The sequence below is a fragment of the Peromyscus leucopus genome, chromosome 16_21, assembly GCF_004664715.2.
Source record: "Peromyscus leucopus breed LL Stock chromosome 16_21, UCI_PerLeu_2.1, whole genome shotgun sequence".
In the NCBI taxonomy this organism is placed as follows: domain Eukaryota; kingdom Metazoa; phylum Chordata; class Mammalia; order Rodentia; family Cricetidae; genus Peromyscus; species Peromyscus leucopus.
This window is the reverse complement of record NC_051084.1, coordinates 73,291,559-73,311,059: the sequence shown is the minus strand read 5'-3', so window position 1 is coordinate 73,311,059 and position 19,501 is coordinate 73,291,559. Positions and strand designations below refer to the sequence as shown.

Below are 19,501 nucleotides of genomic sequence, written 5' to 3'. Positions count from 1 at the left end.
TGGTTTTGGACCCCATGAGGCCTGGCCAGCGTGGCCAGTAGAGAGCTGTCTGCAAAATATTAGCTTTTGATGTTTTTTAAGAAGGGTGAAAAAGAACACATTTAACCAGATTTCATTTCTTCAGCATTTTGTGAGTTGGGGTTGGCATGAGTCGGGAATATAATCATCTCAACTGTGTTCGAAAGAATGCCGTGCCTTTCCCAGCTTTCACGGCCTTCTTGCTCCAATAAGCCACCCTGCTCTTGTTCCTGGAGGGGTGACAGCCCTGAGGGAAATTTCTCCCAATGACTCCCACATGTCTCAGGCCGCGCCAGCCCACGACAGCCAGAGCTGTCCTTCGTCTTTATTCCCGGAAGATCATAGCCAAAGTCCTACTGGCTTTGCCCCTGGAAATTAGTTTGCTCATTTCAAAATAAGTCCCCAGATGGTTCCTGAGAGGACCTTCCCTAAAATATCCCGGGGTTTGTGCCCAGAATCCTTCCCCACTGGCTTCCACGTTTATTTCCATGCAGCAGGGTCTGCCACCTGCTGGGTGCACTGGCCTCTGGTGCCATTGCTGGTGGCCCCTGCAAAGACCTACTGTCCCTGGCCACCACACCTGATGAGACCAAGCAGATTTCCCAAACACTTGCGTATCGTGAGAATGCTCCCGGAGAGTGGCATGGGGCTCGTGGAGGGTTGTGACAGTGTGTCATCATCGCCTTGTCCTTGGAGCCCTACCTGATCTCAGCTGGATGTATCTCACTTGCACTGGATTGGGGACCCAAGCACCTAATAACATATCCACTCTCTCCTTGACACTGGACTTGTGGCCCTGGTAAGAGGGTGCATAAGTCGTTTTACAAAACTATGAACTCAGCCAGTCAGGGTAATGCATGCTTTAAATCCCAGCACTCAGGAGGCAGAAGCAGGTGGATCCCTGTGCCTTCAAAGCCAGCCTGGTCTATATACAAAGTTCTAGACCAGCTCCAGCTAGGGATACATAATAAGGCCTTGCCCCCACCCCCCCAAAAAAAAGCAAAACCAACTATATCCTATTCAGAATGTTCGTTAACAGAGCCACGTTGCCATGGGTCATTGTTTCTTGTGACAGCTCATTAAATTTCCCTATTGTTATGACTGACTACCTTTACACCAATGCAAAGTGAGACCACAATCAGCCCTGTCCATCCCACTCATCATCCTGCCACGGTCCCCCTTCCTTTCCCAAGGTGCCGAAGCCACTGTGCTGTCAGGAACAGACCTCTGTTCCATTCAAATGCTCCCCAGAGCAGCAAGAGCAGATAGATATGTGTGGACACAGGCACAGGGCTAGAGGTTAGGTCGCAGCATCACAGGGGCTGGGAACTTCAGGTCCTCAGGGCTGGCCTGCAGGTGGGGGCCAGAAAGGTGATTGTTGTAGCTCATGTATGAGGCAGCCTGGACGCAGAACTTTGTCTGCTTTGGGGTACTTCTGGTCTCTTTTTTTTTTCCTCTTTTTCTTAATGTCTTCAACTGACTACATGAGGCCCACAGCCAGTTAAGGAAGGTAATCAGCTTTACTCAAAGTCTGATGTGTGTGTGTGTGTGTGTGTGTGTGTGTGTGTGTGTGTGATATGTACATGCTTGTGTGAGTGTGTGCACATGTACATATGAGTGCACATGTGTACATGTTCATGTGGAGACCAGAGGTCCCTGCTGGGTGTCTTTCTCAATTGCTTTCCATATTTTATTTTATTTTATTTTATTTTATTTTATTTTATTTTATTTTATTTTATTTTATTTTATTTTATTTTATTTTTGACGTGGTCTCTCACTGAGCCTGGGGATCATTGACTTCTGCTGGCTGACCAATGAGCCCCAGTGACTTTCCTGTCCCCACATACCCCCTCAACACTGGCCTTACAGGCACACGCTACCACATCCAGCATATACAGGTATGCCGGGGACCCAGAGTCCAGTCCACATGTTTGCACAGCTGGTGTTATCCCGAAGTCGCCTGATTTAAATGGCAATGAAGACAAGTTGGATGCAGTGTCAGGGTAGCCAAATCCAGCCTCAAGTGCAGACAGAGCTGTTTCGGGTTAAGGTTGGGGTAGGGAGAATCTCTTCATTACTCGGCTACAGGCTGTGCTTCTGAGCGCAGAATCCGGAACCACACACCTAAGTCTCGCCTCAAAGCACCTGTGCTTGGGTTAGTTCCCTCTTAGAATCTCCCCCAGGAAACGGTGGATGTTTACTGTGTGGGTACAGACCTCAGGAGGTTTACTAGAGTGGCTATCTCAAACATGACTGTGTTTGCCTCGGATATAACATCCGGACTCCCTGGAGAAATCCGAGGCTGCACTATCAATCCTCCCAAGATCATCAGTCCTGGTCCCCCCTGGAACAGCTGCTGGACCATTAGGGCAGCTGTGACAAATGGGCTGCATGAGCAAAGAAGCCGTTTGTGCTGCTGTGAGCATTGCAGACAGGTGCTGCTATCCTAGGAGTCACACCGCACCCCTGCAGACAGGTGCTGTTATCCTAGGAGTCACACCTCACCCCTGCAGACAGGTGCTGTTATCCTAGGAGTCACACCTCACCCCTGCAGACAGGTACTGTTACCCTAGGAGTCATACCTGCACCCCTGCAGACAGGTGCTGTTACCCTAGGAGTCACACCCACACCTCTGCAGACAGGTGCTGTTGTCCTAAGAGTCACACCGCACCCCTGCAGACAGGTGCTGTTGTTCTAGGAGTCACACCCACACCCCCAGCTTTCTTGCAGAGAAAGGTGGGCTCACTCCATGGCCAAAGCTGGTCCTGAACTTACACAGCCCTTGCTCAGCTTCCCCGAGTACTGGGATTGCAGGCTGGCTTCACATCTTAAGTGCAGTTGTCTATTTGTCTCTAGCCGTGAAGGAGCAGTGCTTCCCTGTGTCGTAAAAATCCATAATTAAGGAATAAGTGTGTATATGAAAGACAAGATTGAATCTGCAAGTAAATCTAAGAAGATGCCCAGAAGGTTTGCAAATTTATTGAAAGTCATAAAGCCAGTACACTAAAGAATTGTAATAATGAGGCTGAGAGTGTGGCTCCATGGTTGAGTACTTCCTAGCATGCTTGACGCTCTGGGTTCCATCCCCAGCACACACACACACACACACACACACACACACACACACACACACACACACTCTCACATGCACGCACACATGCACAGTATTTCACGCATCACCAATTTGTCCTAACTTGTTCTGCCATGCAACTTGCACTTCCCTCCTCTCTCGGACGTGGTGAGGTTTCCAGGTTTCCTCTCCCTGCTCTCAACACAAAGCTCATAAGTCACCACTCTCTGGTGTACCCGGCAGTTTCTCCACCGTGTCTGCTTTTCTTCTCCCTCAGCCGGGCCTGTCCTCCTGGTGTCAGCCCTTGGAGTCTGACTCCCCAGAGATGCAGGACTCAAACCTGTGTCATGCCCTCTCTGTCACCGATTTCTGCACCTTTGGTGGGTGAGGAGACAGCAGCTCTGGGCTGTATGCTCCAGCCTCCCTCTCAGCTTCCCCCACTGCTCACAGCTGCAGGGCAGAAAACCCCCTCCCTAGGTCATGTCTGCATTGCCTCTTAGATCTAACCCTAACTCTCCATTTCCTTATCGTCCCACAAGCGACCAGGCAGGACTCCTGGGACTGAACTCTGAAAGAAAGAGACGTGCATGTGCTAGAATCGCATGCAGACAGAAAGAGGGCTGCATGTGCTGGAATCATGTGCAGACAGATTGGTGTTGAAAGAAGAAAAACAGCACTTCCCGGAAGTCTGGCTCCTGCAGAATGGCAGCATGGCCCATCTCCACCTCCCCTCCCTTCCTCTCTCCTTTGAAAACCTTTAGCAAACTAAGCAAGTCTGTTCTCGGAAAGAAAGTAAAGACTGAGGGTCAGAATCATCACAGGCTCCGGAAACGGGACCATTAACCACCAGCATTTCAAGCAAGCTTATTAAAAAGCCATTTGCTTCCAATTATAGAAATCAATCATATTTGACTATAAAGGTCTGTGAAAAGACCCCATTACTAATGAAAGTGATGGAGAGCTGTAGGCTAAGTCATCAGAAGGCAGAGAGGCTTGGGAAATGTGAGCTGAATTGGATCCCTGATTTGGACCACTGTGAGGCTATAATGAGTGTGCCCTCCCCAGGGGAGGGAGACATTTCAGGGAAGCCTGCAGGGCTCAAGATATCCTGTTCATTTAGGCCTGAGAGCTGTCTCCATCAAAAAGAACAGGGGCCAATGCAAAGGGCATACCTTATTGTAGCAGAATCAAGGCCTCAGGCAATCTGAACCTCTCCTAAGGTTCCTGTCAGCTGCTGCCATTTCCATGACTACAGCTTACTACACACGGTAACATTTGAGACACTGTTGAATACTCTGTTTACTTTTTCTAATTCTGCAACACCTTGAAAAACGGGTGTGAGCATGTACATTCGGGTGCATATATGTGGAGGGTAGAGGATAATCTCAGCAGCCATACACCAGGTGCCAGACACCTGTTTTATAAGACAGCATCTTCACTGGCTTAAGCTTCAACAAGTCGGCTAGGCTGGCTGGCCATGGAGACCCGGGGGTGGGGCAAGGGGTCCAGCTGTCTGTGCCTTCCTAGCACTGCATTGTAAGCCTACACCTTGCCTTATTTATTGTTTGTTTACATGGGTTCTGGAGCTCAAACTCAGGTCCTCGTGCTTGCAAGACATGTGGTCTAAAAGGTATTAAAGTCGGTATACTAAGGAACCATAGTACCAGGATTGAGGGTGTGGCTCTGTGGTGGAAGCATTCAGGTGGCCCTGGGTTCCATCCCCAGCACCACATACTCACAAAAGCACCCTAACAGAATTTCATTCATTGTCTCCTCAGCCTCCTATCACCCTGTTTTAATGAAGAAACTAAAAGGGATTAAGCAGCTAAAGGATGCAGGCAGCAAGTGTCTGTGACCAACACTAATCGACTGTGCCCAAGGCCCACCTCCCTTCTGTCAGTCATTCCAGGCCCAGCACTTCCTCTGCAGCTTTCTGGTCTTCGCTGCTCACCGGTCCCCAAAGACCAGCTCTCCTTCTCTGGCTTTGCACCCCCACTGCGATTCCCAGTTCCCACTGGCTCCTGCCCTGTGCTCAGTCCTCTTTGGCTCCCACAGATTATTTGCCTGGATTGCACTCCTATATTCCAATCCCATAATAAGCAACTGCAGACACAGAGCCAAGGGCTCTCAGAAAGTAGACCTCGGAGTGGGCCCCTGTGCCATAGAGCAGGGGAAAGAGAACGGAATTTTCCCAAGTCCCTGCCCTGAGAAAGTTCCTCCCAGAGTCCTGGGGAAGGTGCTGCATCCAGCGTGGGGTCTCCGAGGGAAAGGAATCTACATACACCACACTCTTTTATCCATTAACTTTATTCCTTTATGGCAAAACTCTATCTACACAGCTTCAGTTCCGTCCTGACTCTCAGTTCCTCTCTGTACCTACTTTTTCTGTCCCCTCAATGCTCTGGTAATAACTAAGCCCTTATGCTTTTGGTCTCATCTTTGTCCTCTGTTCCTTTGTCTTCCACCTGTCCTTCCTGGCTCCTTATCCCTGGCCCTGATAAACTCTACAGCAGGTCTGCTTTACCCTCTACAGAGTCTCTGTCCTTTTCTCCTCTCTCTGGCCACCGGTTCTGTGTCTGGCCCTGGAATTCCACTCCAGTCCATACTGTACCTGGTTATGCAAAAAGCCCTATGGTCTTCAGTCAATCTCTATGCCATGCCCCTAGGCATGGAGTAAGGGAATGGTCTGAGCTTCCTTTGCACAAGAAACAAAGCTATGCATCTACAGCCTGCTTGTCTCCTAGGCTCAGGGTGGGGCAGGGAGTTAGTTACCTGGTCTGAGAAGCTGAACTGTTTGCCAAATGTTCTAGTAATATATGGGCCCACAAGAAATTCTTAGCAAGGCACAGTTGACTATTAAGGCTGTATATCACCAAATATTCCATGATAAGTGGCTTCCCATTTGACAGACCCTTGGTCAGTCAAAGTATAGCTTTAATACACAGCTGAATCTCTATGATATATTCTTGCAGCCTGCAAGACAGGGGGACTCAGAGAGATTCTTTATAGAAATCTTTTTTAAAGGTTTGCTTATTTGAGTATTTTGCCTGCATGTGTGTTTGTGTATTGAATGCATGCAGTGCCCGTAGGCCAGAAGAGGGTGTCAGATGACCCAGAACCAAAGTTGCAGACAACTGTGAGTCCTCGTGTGCATTGAGAACTGAATGCAGGTCTTCAGCAGGAGCAATGGTGCTCTTAACTGAGTGCTGTCTCTCCAGCTCTGTGGGAGACTTTTGATCATGATTCTATTCTGTCCTATGCTTCCAAGTGTATTCTTCTGCCCAGACTCTTCACAGGGAGAACAATTCACAGAGGCACACACTCCTTCCTTCTGGTAAGGGCATCTTGTCCACAGACCCCCGCGGACCTGAACCAGGGTGGGTTTCTTCCTTCTGGCTTGTAAGCACTAGTTAATACAAAATGGATAGAATCCAATATTAACTTACAGTGGAAGAGTGTGGTGTGTGTGTGTGTGTGTGTGTGTGTGTGTGTGTGTGTGTGTGTATAAAACCAAAAAACAGTTTTAAACTGACAGTTTTCATGTCTTAATCCAGGTTTTAAAAACTAAATACTTCTGCAAAAATCAAACATGTGCATGCTTAGGGTTGATTTTAGACCCCGCTACTGAACTCTGCCCCCTGCCTCCACAGTTAGCGAGGAACTTCTATAACTTCCAGTGTGCCTAGAGGAACACTAGAAACAAAAGCCTCCCAACCTACACTGGAGTTGATGAACCTTGGATGTCCCCAGGCACCCCAGTGAGTGTGCCCTGCTCTAGCCTTGAGGATGTGTGGAAGGAAGTCAGAGGCCACCACCCAGGCCTTGCCCTTGGCCCAAACACATGCATGCCATCCAGAGATGACTTGGAAATCTCTATCTGTGCCCCAAGTAGAGCAGGCCCAGGAAGCTGGCTGTACCCCTCCTTTGCTGAGATGAGAGAGACATTCCGATTATCTAAAGTGACATCTTTTGTGGGGTGAGGAACATGAACACAACCCAAGTCCTGTGTCGCCTGGCCTCTTAGTATTGATCAGTTCATGCTGAGCAGAAAATCCCTCCTCCCTCCTACAGCCAATCCACGTCTGCTCAGCTTTTAACAAATGTTTCTATTTACTCGATCCTCTGACTGTGTATGGGATATTCACACAGAGTGGACTGGTGACATCAGGAAGCAGCTTGGCTTAATGAAGTGTGTGATTCTGATGACTATGTGGGTAGCCCCAGTGAGCACCCCAGAGAAAAAGGAATTGGGCCTCCCAGTCACAGCATAATTGGGTCTTAAAAAAAAAATAAATGAGAGCATTGCCCAAACTGTGGTCAGTGTTTGGATGATAAGCAAGGAGCTGTCACAGGATTCCAGACTGCTGTCTGGTGTCTCCATCCCACGCTGAGGACCTCATCAATTACGGGGAAGATCCTGCCTCTTGCACCACGGCCAAGGTGCTGATCAGCTTTTGGGAAACCCCCGTGGGAGGCCAGAGAGAGGGAATCGGCTCATTCCAGTGGCGTTTTCTGGAAACTATTGTCAGCTATTTTATTTTTAGAATAGATCGTGACTTCATTGTGTTATCACAAGTCATGTTTAGTGTACTAAGTGGAAGAACAGTTGAGTTCTGGAGAGGGGAAATGTCATTTTGGAATAAATAGGCTTCAAAATGTTTGCCTTGAGGCTGGAGAAGGCTCATCCTTTTCTTGCAGAAGCCAGATCAGTTCCCAGCACCCACTTTGGGCGGCTCACAACCACCTCTAATTCCAGCTTTAAGGAATCGGAAACTTCTGACCACTATGGAGGACTCTTTATATATTTTACTCCATTCATTTCATTAAAATATATATATATATATATATTTTCTTGTATGTGCAACACATGCAAGCCTGGTGCCCTTGGAGGCTCGAAGACAGCATCAGTCAGATCCCCTGGAACGGGAGTTCCAGATGCTTGTGAGCTGCCTTGTGGGTTCTGAGAACCAAACCCAGGTCTTCTGCAAGAGCAACAAGTGCTCCCTAACCACTGACCTGCACCCCCACACCACTCCATCCATTTCTTCATTCCTCTTTTCTGCTTTCCTTTTCTGTTGAATTTTTGAAATTTGCCATTTTCTTTCCACAACACGGGTCCCTCCTTTCTTCTGTCCTTGTCCTGCCTTGGCTGCCTTGGTCTGAACCTTCATTCTTCCTGGTTTAAAAGAACAATGTAACAGCGGCCATAGCTGTCTCTCCTGTGTCCTCCCTGGTCTGAACCTTCATTCTTCCTGGTTTAAAGGAACAATGTAACGATGGCTGTAGCTGTCTTGCCTGTATCCTCCCGTAAGAGCCAGCCGCCTAGCTTTGTTGTCACGTGTCTGCTTTTCTTTCCCTTTCCTCGTGTGTGTATGTGCATGGTGTGCATATGAGTGCCTTGCACATTTGCGGTTGGGGGGTGCTCATTCACAAGTGTGTGTGTGCGCGCGCGCGCGCGCACACGTGCGTGCGTACGTGCGTGCGTGTTTGGGGGGATAAGGGATACTAAGGACTGAACCCATCCTTTTTTGTTTTCAATGTGACTTTTTGTTTTGAGACATGATCTCACTAACTTGCCCAAGCTGGCCTTGAACTTGCCATCCTCCTGCTTCAGCCTGCTGAGTAGCTAGGGTTAACTGACATGTGCCACCAGACCCAAGTTCACAATATTACTTTCACAGCTTGAAAAATTCATAGAACACTTTGAAACAAATTGTAAGGCTATAGACGTCAAGAGGCTAAACCTCAGACCTCTTAGAATGGCCGCCTGCTGGGAGAAGAGGAGAGTAAGAAGAGAATGAGACACAGTGCTGGGGATAAAAATACACAAGGCTGACGGTGGTGGCACACGCCTTTCATCCCAAGAGACAGAGGCAGGTAAATGTCTGTAGGTGCAGGGACAGCCTGGGCTATATGGCAAGTTCCAGGGCAGCTACAGCTAAGTGGGACTCCCTGAAAATACATGCGTACATGCATGCATGTTGTCTTAGTCACTGTTCCATTGCTGTGGAGAGACACTGTGAACAAGGCAACTCGTATGAAAGAAAGCATTTAATTGGGGTCTAGCTTGCAGTTTCAGAGGTTTAGTCCATTATCCTCATGGCCTGGAACACTGTGGCAATAGCTAAAAGCTACATCCTGATCTGTAGGCAGAGAGACTCTGGGCTTGGCATGGGATTATTCACCACCATATATATATGTATATACATACGTGTGTGTGTGTGTGTGTGTGTGTGTGTGTGTGTGTAATGTATAGAGATCTATATAGAGTATATATGCCCATGTTTATATAAGTCACACATGAATGTCTCTATATATATGCTTATATATATACATATATAGCTATAGATTTATAATAAGATTAACCCAGCTCTGTACTATATCCATAAAATTCTATCTGCCTGTCAAGCAAATGGCTGTCTTTTGCATTTATGATTCAACTATTGACTCAGCTCTCTTTTCTAACTTTATCCATACAGATCATACCAGCTTTTGTACGCTGCCCCCTCCCTTTCCTGAAACACATCTAACTCACTTCCCTTGCTCTTTGTGTCCACTCCTCTCCGCTGTCAGAACCTCTGACTCCCTCCCCGAGTCCAGAGCTTGCTCTGGTGGAAACAGTATGAAGGGCTGCCCCACAGTGCTACCAGGATGTAGCAGCGCCTGCCATAGAGAGGTTGAGCAGCTGGGCCTGGCAACGTGAGGGAGGCTGGGCCTGTACCCCCTCTCTCTCCTCCCCCTCCTTCTCCTCCCCCTCCCCCTCTCTCCAGCCTTGGGATGCAGTGGGGTGCAGACCATGCAGTTAGGAGTCTTGTGTTCCTCCCAGTCGGGGCCCCTTCCCTTCAGGCTGTGGTGGGAGCCTCACTTCAGCCCGGGTCTCTCCCTGTGAGCCTGGCTCTCACCGCTGTTTTGCATAGCACACTCCAGTTACCTTCCTCCTCCTGGAGCCAAGAAGCCTGGCAGGCTCCAGGCTCCAGCTCAGTTCACCATTGTCTATTTCTGCTCTGCCCTCAGACTTCAGAAGCATGCCTTGTAGCCTAAGCCAGCAAAGCCTTCTTGCTGTTCTTCGCTTTGTGTCTCCTCGACCACGGCTGTACTGAGCAGAGGTGGCAGCCCTGCCCCAACAGACTTTCCAATTATACTAATGAGCCCGATGAGCTGTGTATTAGCCCCATCAGGAAGAGAATGAGCTGATTTTAAGCCTTCAAAGGATTTACATACTCCTGTTTGTTGGAAATCCATCTAAGGATTACACACTTAATTTATTCCAGGCCCATTATTTTTACAAACAGCCTTGAGGGATCTAATGTCCTGGTTATCTCAGATCTCCATTGCTATTACAGAGAAATTGGCCTCCTCAGCACTGTGGATTCAGAACCTCAACCATGACCTCCTGTTGCAGAGCAATCCCCACCCCGAGGCAGGCAGCATGTTGAGTATTCTCCTCTCCCCATGCTCCAGTGGTGAGGCTGCTGACTCAGCCACGGTGTATACCCAGACAGGAGACTGCATTTCACCTGGCTCCTGAGCCCTAGGACTCCACACTCCAGTAGGAATGCAATCAGCCCTCTCTCCCCTCTGCCTGCCCCCTTGTCCGGACCCGGGTCGGCCCGCCTTTCTCTCTCTGCTGTGTACACCATGGCTCTCCTTGGAGCACACATGCTCACACGCCCTCCTTGACGCCCCTGCTCTTGCTCTGTGCAGCACCCCTGCCGTAGGACCCTCAACTAAGCCGCTTCCCCCCTTCAAAGCCTCTGTGTTGACTTATTCACAACCTGGCCTTTGGGGACCATCGTGGAAATCGTGTGCTCTCCATTCAATAAATGTTAAAGAGCCTTGATACCTAAAATTAGGTGATGCGGCACATCCCCCATGTGTTTTCTCCCCCTCCTACTGAGCATCTTCAGATATGGTCAGACATGTCACTGCAGTAATATCCATTCCATTTCTCAAATGATGAAATCAAGGCCTAGCGATATAAAACAGCCCACCTACTGAGAAGTTGAGATTTGAACTGTTGTGGGGCAGAACATTTCCTGAAGAGATGTAACATAGACACAGACAGACACACAGACACACCAGACCACGGTACAGATACCGCCGATCTCCAACATGGTGAAATGGTATTTTATTGGGCTTACTTACAGGAGCAGAACTGACTCAAAGACAGCGGCTTCACCAAAGTTCTCACCCTAGCGCGGGTGACAGTTCACAAAGCTGGGGACCTGAAGCACACTGCACAGCCTGTAGGCAGCTCAGTGGGTTGGAGAGTGTCCGTTTCAGGTTCCTCATTTGCTCTAAACCTCTTCCGGGCAGCTATTCTGGCTCCGGAGTCTTACTTGCCTGCTCAGCTTCCTTTACTCTGGCAGAGAAGTACCTGGTAATTCTGGTCAGTTTCAGGAACTTCCTGAAGTTAGTTTTAGTTGTTTACCTTCCTTTTTGAGGAGTTTCCTGCAGGGTGGAATGTTTCAATCTCAGGAAGCTGTTACACTATAGAACTCAGTCCCTGATACTTGTAAATTTGTGATTATTTTCTAGTATGACCAAAATGATATGGACATTTGCTTCATCCAACCACAGAATATTAGAATAGCAGCTACTGCAGTGGATGGGCTATGACATCACTCTGTTCCCCAAAGGTTCACATAGGACCTTCTTTTGGAAGAAGTATGTGTGTGTAAGCATATGCATGTACCTACATGTGATGGCCCGAAATGGAAGTTAGGTGTTTTTCTTTGAACACTTTGTTATCTGCCTCTCTTCTTTTCTTGACACGGATTCTCTCATCTGGGCTGGCTAGCCAATGTGCTTCAGAGACCTCCAAGGCTGGGGATTACAGGTACACGCCACCATGCCTGACTTTTTAGATGGGCTCTGGTGATTCGAACCTTGATCTTCACACTCTCAGGGCAGGCTCTTTACCCACTGAGGCACGACCCCCCCCCACCCCCAGCCAGAAGAGGTGGAGATCAGTGGGAGGTCTCCAGGTGCTTGAGAGCACCCCTCAAGAAGGGACTGTAGCACCCTGTTGACAGTGTGGCTCGTCCACTCTCAATCCCACCACTGTCACTGGACCCTGTGTAGTTCTCGAAGGGGACAGAGGGGACTCCCGCACTGCTGGGGCTCCCTCCGGGCCCGGATTAGACACAAACCACACCCAGCAGCTGTTTCCACAGAGATCCTTCATTAAGCAGCAGGGTGGGGGGTAGGGGTGGGGGGTGGAGGTGGGGGTGGGAGTGGTGGTAGTAAAGATGGCGGTAAAGGTGGTACATGGCTGCTGTCTGACTCTGACAGAAAAACAGCAGCAAATGACTTTGAAGGTGTAATGTTAAGAGGAGAAGAGGGGAGATCTGTGCTAGAACGGGCTGGGATGCTGTGGTAAAGGAGATGGGGAGCGAGGGAGAGGGGAAGGAGAGGAGGGAGAGGGGCCAGGGGTGTCTGTCCAGCAGGTACTGCCTCTGGATAGAGGGGGGACAGATGTGGCCCATAGGCAAATGGAGGTGTATAAAGGTAAAATGGGAACCCCTGTGTTAGGGTGAGGTGTTAATTGGGCATGTTTATTAGGTGAGCCAAAGGGGGCTTCTGATTGCTGGACTTCAATACTTTGATTGCTGGACCTTGGTGGCCAACCTCAGGAGGAGGAAGTGGCCAAATAAGGGAAGAGACCTTGGGGGCTGGCTTTAGGAATGTAACCTAGAGGTTTTTAGCAAGACAGAGGGAATGGGGGAGAAGGGCAAGGCCTGCCAGGGCCACATGCTCAGTGTGCTAGTGTCCCTTCAGTTCTATTTGGATCTCCAGTCGTGAAACAATGAGCTAGAACATTCTTTGCTTTATAAGGTTAGCCTGCCCCTGATATTTCATCATGGTAACAAGAGCAGACTGAGACATGAGTCATGAAGGATGAACAATGTCAGGCCCAGGTTTGGCATCTTAAAAAGGGCATGTGTGCAGCCATTTGCTGACTCTTGTAGTTTGCTGGCTTTCTTAGGCTACCGACAATGGAGTTTCCTACTGCCTTGTCACACACTGCTTTGGACATAGTGTTATGCCCAATGATAAGTGATAAATACTTATGGCTTGATAGCGACATAAGCATCTTTAGAACAGCATAGAATCACAAAAGTCCCAGGAGGAGCAGGGCTTGGTGGCACACACCTTTTGTCTTAATACTCATGAGACAGAGGCAGGCAGATCTCAGTGATTTCAAAGCCATCCTTGTCTACATAGAGAATAACAGAACAGCCAGGGCTACATAGTGAGAAACTGTCTCTAAAAAGAAGGAAGAAGAGAGGAAGGGAGGGAGGGGAGTCCTCCCCAAGAGCAGTTTGCAAAGCCATGCTGCTGGAATCCCACATGAATTTCCGTCCTCAGGACCAGCTTCCATTCAGTGAGTGATCTCAAACTAGCTTACATGCAAGTGTGAGGTAAGGAAAACTCTTGCCTCCTAAACACTGCAAGTATCAGGATCCAGAATCAGTTTTGCCTTCCCATGATGCTAATGTTTTTCCCAGGAACTGCTCAGGTCCAGAGAATCCACATCCCTACAATCCATGCCTTCCATGTGCTCTGGACAGATGATGGGTGGGTGTTCTCAAAGCTGCGTATCTTCAGAGCATTTCTGTGAGTGGGTACTGGCTTAGAGTACCCTGTCTGTCCGCACTGCCACTCACCCCATCAATGTCCGGGAGAAAGGCACACAGCATTGTAAGTCAGCAGAGGAAAATTGCTAATTGCCAAGCTGTCCCCTGGAGAGGCTCTCCTTCCGTCCTTTGCCTACTCCTTGAGTCTTGCCCCAATCTGGGCTCCCTGCTCCCCTCTCAGGCAGTCTCCCGCCTGGGCAGGGACTTCTCTGTTTCTGTCTCATCTCATCCCTGCCTCTACATGGGGAATATGTCCAGGAACCCTGGCCAAAACCTGCAAATTTATCACCTCAGTAATGACAGCACACCTCATGCCGAGTGAATTCCGCAATCTCCCTCAGCTCCTCCTCTGCCAAAACCCATGGAGCTGCAAGATCCTGTGATTAGAGAGACTGTTATCTTTGCTTGAGGAATGCCTCTGCTGGCAATTGTAATTAGGTGTCAGCCATAAGGCTATTTTTGGAAGCTTGTTTAGGGATATGGCCCTCCCACTGCAAATGCCATATGGTGGGGATGTCAGTCAATTCACCAAAACTGAGCATCGGGGATTACATTTTACAACTGCCTTTATCAATATGTGATATTATAAAGGCTGCATTTTTGTCCCTTAGGGGTGCCTTATTCTGAGTACATTTGCATGTTTGTGGAGTTTAGAGAGTTCTCAGTTCTGATAAAATTTCCCTTTTTATTTACATGAACAAACCAGGGCCTGTGGGAAATCCCCTGCCCCACCCCACCCCAGGGTTGGGGAGCCCATGATTGACTGGGAAGCAGGGCCGCTGGAGGTAGACTAGGTCAGACACTGCTACTGTGGAAGGGTACAGAGCTGGGGGGCGTTATCAAGGAGGGGCACATCGTCAGGCACACAAGGACAGAGCCTTGCTTCAGAACAGTGGGAGGGAATTTCCTAGGAGGGATACAGGACTTCCCTTATTTAAAATTTCCATCTTAATTTTTTATTCTTTAAAATTATAATATAATTGCCTTATTCCCCCTTCCTGTTATTCCTTCCAAATCCTCCAAGTGTCCCCCATCTTTCAAATTCATGCCCCTTTTTTCTTTAGTTATATATATTCTTAAATACACAAATACAAACTGCTCGATCCATATAAAGTGAATTGGATGTATGTTTTCAGGGCTGACCATTTAGTATGGATAACCAATTGGTGTTCTTGAAATCCCAAAACTCTAAGGTAGAGACAGGCAGAGCCCTGGGGCTCCCTGGCCAGCCTAGCCAAAGCCGTGAACTTCAGGTTTGTGAGAGACCCTGTCTTCTAAAATGTGCCAGAACGGTTGAAGGAGACATTGAGAGTTTACTTCTGGCTTCCACGAGCTCCTCACATGTGTATGTATGCTGCCCCTACACACACACACACACACACACACACACACACACACAAGCATACACATATACACAAATGTATTTGAGAGCAATACAAATGATTTGACCATTTGTTAAAAACAAAAACAAATTTACATGCTAATGGAACAGATGTGCTAAGGAAGTAAGTCTCACCTGGGCATTGTAAACTGCAGGATAAAAGAGCATCTTCAGCATTTTCCATAGTGACCAACATTCTGATTTATAATTATCGATGTCAAGAATGTGGCTTTCTGTAAGCACATAGCACAAAGCAGTAGAAGTATGTTTAGGGCCATTCCAGAAATCGCTATAAGTTCTGTCCTAATGCCAATCTAAAAGTCATTTTAACAGTTTTTAAATGAAACTTAGGTCAACAACCCCATCATCAACTTTTAAAATCAAACATCCTAATACAATACAATTCAAAGAAATGCTATTTTGATACTCACATGTTGAGGAATAAAGTGGGAAAACATTTTTAAAATCTTTACTTTCTGTAATTAAACCATTACACTTCTTTATGAGAAGCAAACTTTGTATGTACATGAAAAATGCAGCAATTCATAAGCCAAGTTTCCTCCCAACTCCCCCTCAACACACTCCCAATGTTCCAACCTTCCCTGCTTAGAACTGGGGAGCAATTATTGCTCAGGCCTGTCCTTGGCTCCCTCTCTGTATATAACCTTCTCCAGTGAGGAAATATAGAAGGCAGTGGCCAGCATGCAGCTGCCCCAAGCCCCATCCCAAGTCAGTATTCTCAACCTGTGGATCGTGACTCCTTTGGGGGTTAACAACCCTTTCAAAGGGGTTGTATACCAGACATTTACTATTCATAACAATAGCAAAATTACAGTTATGAAGTAGCAATGATCATAATTTGTGGTTGGAGGGTCACTGCGACATGAAGAACTGTATTAGAGGGAACTGCAGTAGGAAGGTTGATCATGTACCTGTAAGCAGTGCCCCACCCCCACCTCAGAGATCACCTAAGAACTAATGACGCTTAACCTGGAGGGGCAGCCACATCGGGGCAGGTGTGGCACCCTCTGATGTGAATGTTTTCCTCTGCCTACCAGAAATGATCCTTTTCTATGCCGATCCCCGTGACTGAAGGGAAGGGAAGCAGGTGCGGACTCCGTGTGCATAGTTTATTCTATACAGCTTCGCTATGGAAATGCTTGAGAAAGGGGCTCTAGCTCGTTCTTGAGGAAGGAGTCTCACATCGGAATTAAGCTGAGTTCTGTCATCCTTCTCCATCCTTTGTCACTTAGGTCTCTCCGGAAGGGACAGGTCTCCTGTGGACACCTCATTATCTGCCCATCCTCATCTTGGAATTGTATGTTCCTTATGTGCTAAAAGGAACACAGGAGGCAAGGGACAGCAAGGCTCCCAGGCTCCCAGTGTCCAGATCACAGTTCCCACTTGGGACATGCAATAGACAGCGCTAAGACTTCTTAAGTGTGTTGAGCCTCGGGACACACACGAACCCCAGAACTGTGCATGTCTCAAACCCCCAACCTTGGAATCTTAGAGACAGAGGAAGCCCAGAGTCACTGAGTCCCAAATCCTTCAGGGACAGACATTCTCTCTCTAATCACCCCCGAGATGCTCTTGCCTGGCACCTTTGAGAGGTCCTTGCTGCCATCCTGGAAGACTGAGAACACTTAATCCATTTGCGGGCAGTGCACCTTGTGAACTGTTTCTTCCTCATACCAAGTCCCCAGCTGGACTTCCTGTGATTTGACAGCACACACACCCACTCCCAACTGGACAGAGTAAAACACCCATACATCACCACTCAGAGATCCAGGAACTCATCATCCCAGTTCCTCCTCATCTTTTCTTCTCCATCAAAATTTCTCAGGTCAGCTAAAAAAATTCCTCACAGAGCATGACCTCTGACCTACCACCTCCCAGTCACCATCTTCTGAATATTTTCTTTGTGTGTGTGTGTGTGTGTGTGTGTGTGTGTGTGTGTGTGTGTGTATACAAATGTGGGGGGACAGAAGTTGGTGTTGGTGTCTTTTTCAGACACTCTCCCCCTTTTTATTTTTTATTTTATTTATTTATTTATTTATTTATTTATTTATTTATTTATTTATTTTTGAGACAAGGTCGGTCTCTCACTGAATCTGGAGCTCACTGAGTCAGCTGGACTGGCTGGTCAGAAATCTCCAGGGCCTCCTATCTCTGCCTCCCAGTGCTGGGGTTACAGGCACAGGGGCCTGTGCCAGCTTTTCCTGTGGGCCCTGAGTGTGGGGTTTGTTCACTGAACACTTGCTGTTTTGCTAACGTTTCCTATGAAGGAAGCACCCAAACAAAAGGTACACTGAGACCCCAGCTCCACAGAACTCCATCTACATGCTGCAGCTTCACAACACGACCCAGAATTGTATGTGCTTTTTATACAATGATCAATTTTCCCACAGCTGTGAACTAAAAGAAGTGGACTGAAGAGAGGGTCTTATAAGTTATTAAAAGACCGCATCCTCTCTCCTCCTTCATTAATAATAGAATTACTTAAGAGACCAGGCCCTAGCAAAGATTATGAATGACAGGTGTAGATAATTAAACCATAAGATGGTTGGCCCCAAGGTGAAATCCATGTATATGCGCCAACACCTACCTCTGCATTCTCCTCTCCAGCACCGCCCGGGATTGGAGGGGCTCTCACCTGAAGGTCTGCCTGCCAGCGTCTCCCCAGCTCTGCATTGTTTTTCTGACTCAGTTTGTCAGGTGTTCCTGAAGTGATGTCTTCTTGCATCTTGTTGGAAACTCACTGGTGGTTTTCCTTTGTCTTTCCCAGGTCAGCTAAAGGATGCCATCACCCAGAGGCACCTACAGCAGGTAGCTCTCGGTGAGTATGCTGAGAGCCCTCGGAATGAACAGGGTGTTCCCTGCAGAACCCTTGGAATAAAGGGGGGTATATGCTTCAGGGCCCTCAAAATGAAGAGGGGTATGTATTGCTGCAGAGCCCTTGGGGTGAGGGGTGAGGGGTCCAAGCTAATTCAGCTAAATGACAAGCCTTCAACACCCTGGAAGTTAAGGAAGGCAAGGGGTGGCGTCTGAGCACCTCCTCTGGGAAAAACCAACTCCCAAACCTGTGTGCTTACACTTGGCTGTTGACAACTGCCCTTCCAACTGCTTCCTTATCCCCCCGAGCTTTCCCGTCCCATCTGAACCTGAACCCTGCTCCCCAGAGTGCTATTCTGAGCCTTCTAGAGGCAGGTCTGAGCAATCCTAACCATAGCAACTTGTGGCAAAAACAGCAACTGGCCAGTGTCTGTGGTCTGTGGGCACCAGGCCTTCTCATCGTCATCACATTCACGGGAGGCCAGGGTGTCCTCCAGATGGGGGAGATTCAGTGGCCTGTCTGTGGTCACAGGGCCGGTGCTTGCTGGAAGGAGAGGATGACCCCAGGTCTCTCTGAGCATCCCTAGGATTCCTAGCCTACAACAATGGTTGACTCACTTCAGTGCATTGATAATGTCAACAGTGAACCCACATGGTCATATCCAAGGGGCCTTCTGCACCTTCAGTGGCAAACAGATGTGGGAAGTGTCCCTTTTGGTATGGAACACGAGAAGATCACCTGGAGGATAGTGTCATTCTCCAGAAGGCTGATGGAACAGATCGCTGGAAAAAATCACCTCACTTTCTTTCCAGCTAGCCAGGACTCAACTAATACAAGAGGAGGCCCATGCTTGTGACAGCCTGGGTCCTGCAATGACTCACAATGACTCACAAGAACCCCAGTACCCAGAGCTAGTGGAAGGGAGAGGTATCACGGAAAGCTCATGTCATGATCATGACCCAAGTCAGTAATGATAATCAGCATGAAATGATGACTGATGAGTCAAAATGTCAGGACACGTGTGCCCAGGCCACCTGCCTGGGCTCTGAGCCTCCCACTGGCAGCCTCGGCAGGGTCACACTCCTGCACTCCATTGCCAGGGACTCACACTTAGAGTTGACATGCTTCCCATGCCATCTGCCTCAGAGAACCAAGGGAAGGAAGGACAGCCTCTGTTAGAAAGATACGCAAGCTGACCTGGGTCGTGCACCCTGCTCTGTGCTCACCCTGGGCATGTCACTGGAGTGGAGTCACCCCACCTGTCCCTCACACAGGGTCCTTCTCCAGCTTTCATATTGCTGACTCATTAGAAGTAGCGCCAAAGTGGAAATGCCGCTCAATCCAGAGGTGATTTTCACTTTGGACTGGGAAAGCATGCCCATGGCAGGCAAAGCATGGCCGCTGCAGGCAAGGGCTGCTCTGTCCTGTCTGCTCCCCAGCCCAGAACCCCCCAGGTCTGGTCCTCCTCGCTGGGACAGGCGCCCTCAGGGCCTTCATGCGTGTTCTGAGAAATCGTGTGCCTTCATTCCGCTGCCTGCCTCCCTGAGGCCGTCTAC

At 48.5% G+C, this 19,501-nt stretch overlaps 1 protein-coding gene across 1 annotated transcript in view; it reads left to right on the top strand.

Annotated features, from left to right (window-relative positions):
• Positions 1 to 19,501, top strand: part of Kif6 (kinesin family member 6) — a 317,253-nt gene that overhangs the window by 254,748 nt on the left and 43,004 nt on the right. Inside the window, exon 16 of the mRNA XM_028882504.2 lies at positions 17,898 to 17,948. Within this exon, the coding sequence (XP_028738337.1) occupies positions 17,898 to 17,948 (51 nt within the window). The remainder of the gene's footprint in view (positions 1 to 17,897; positions 17,949 to 19,501) is intronic.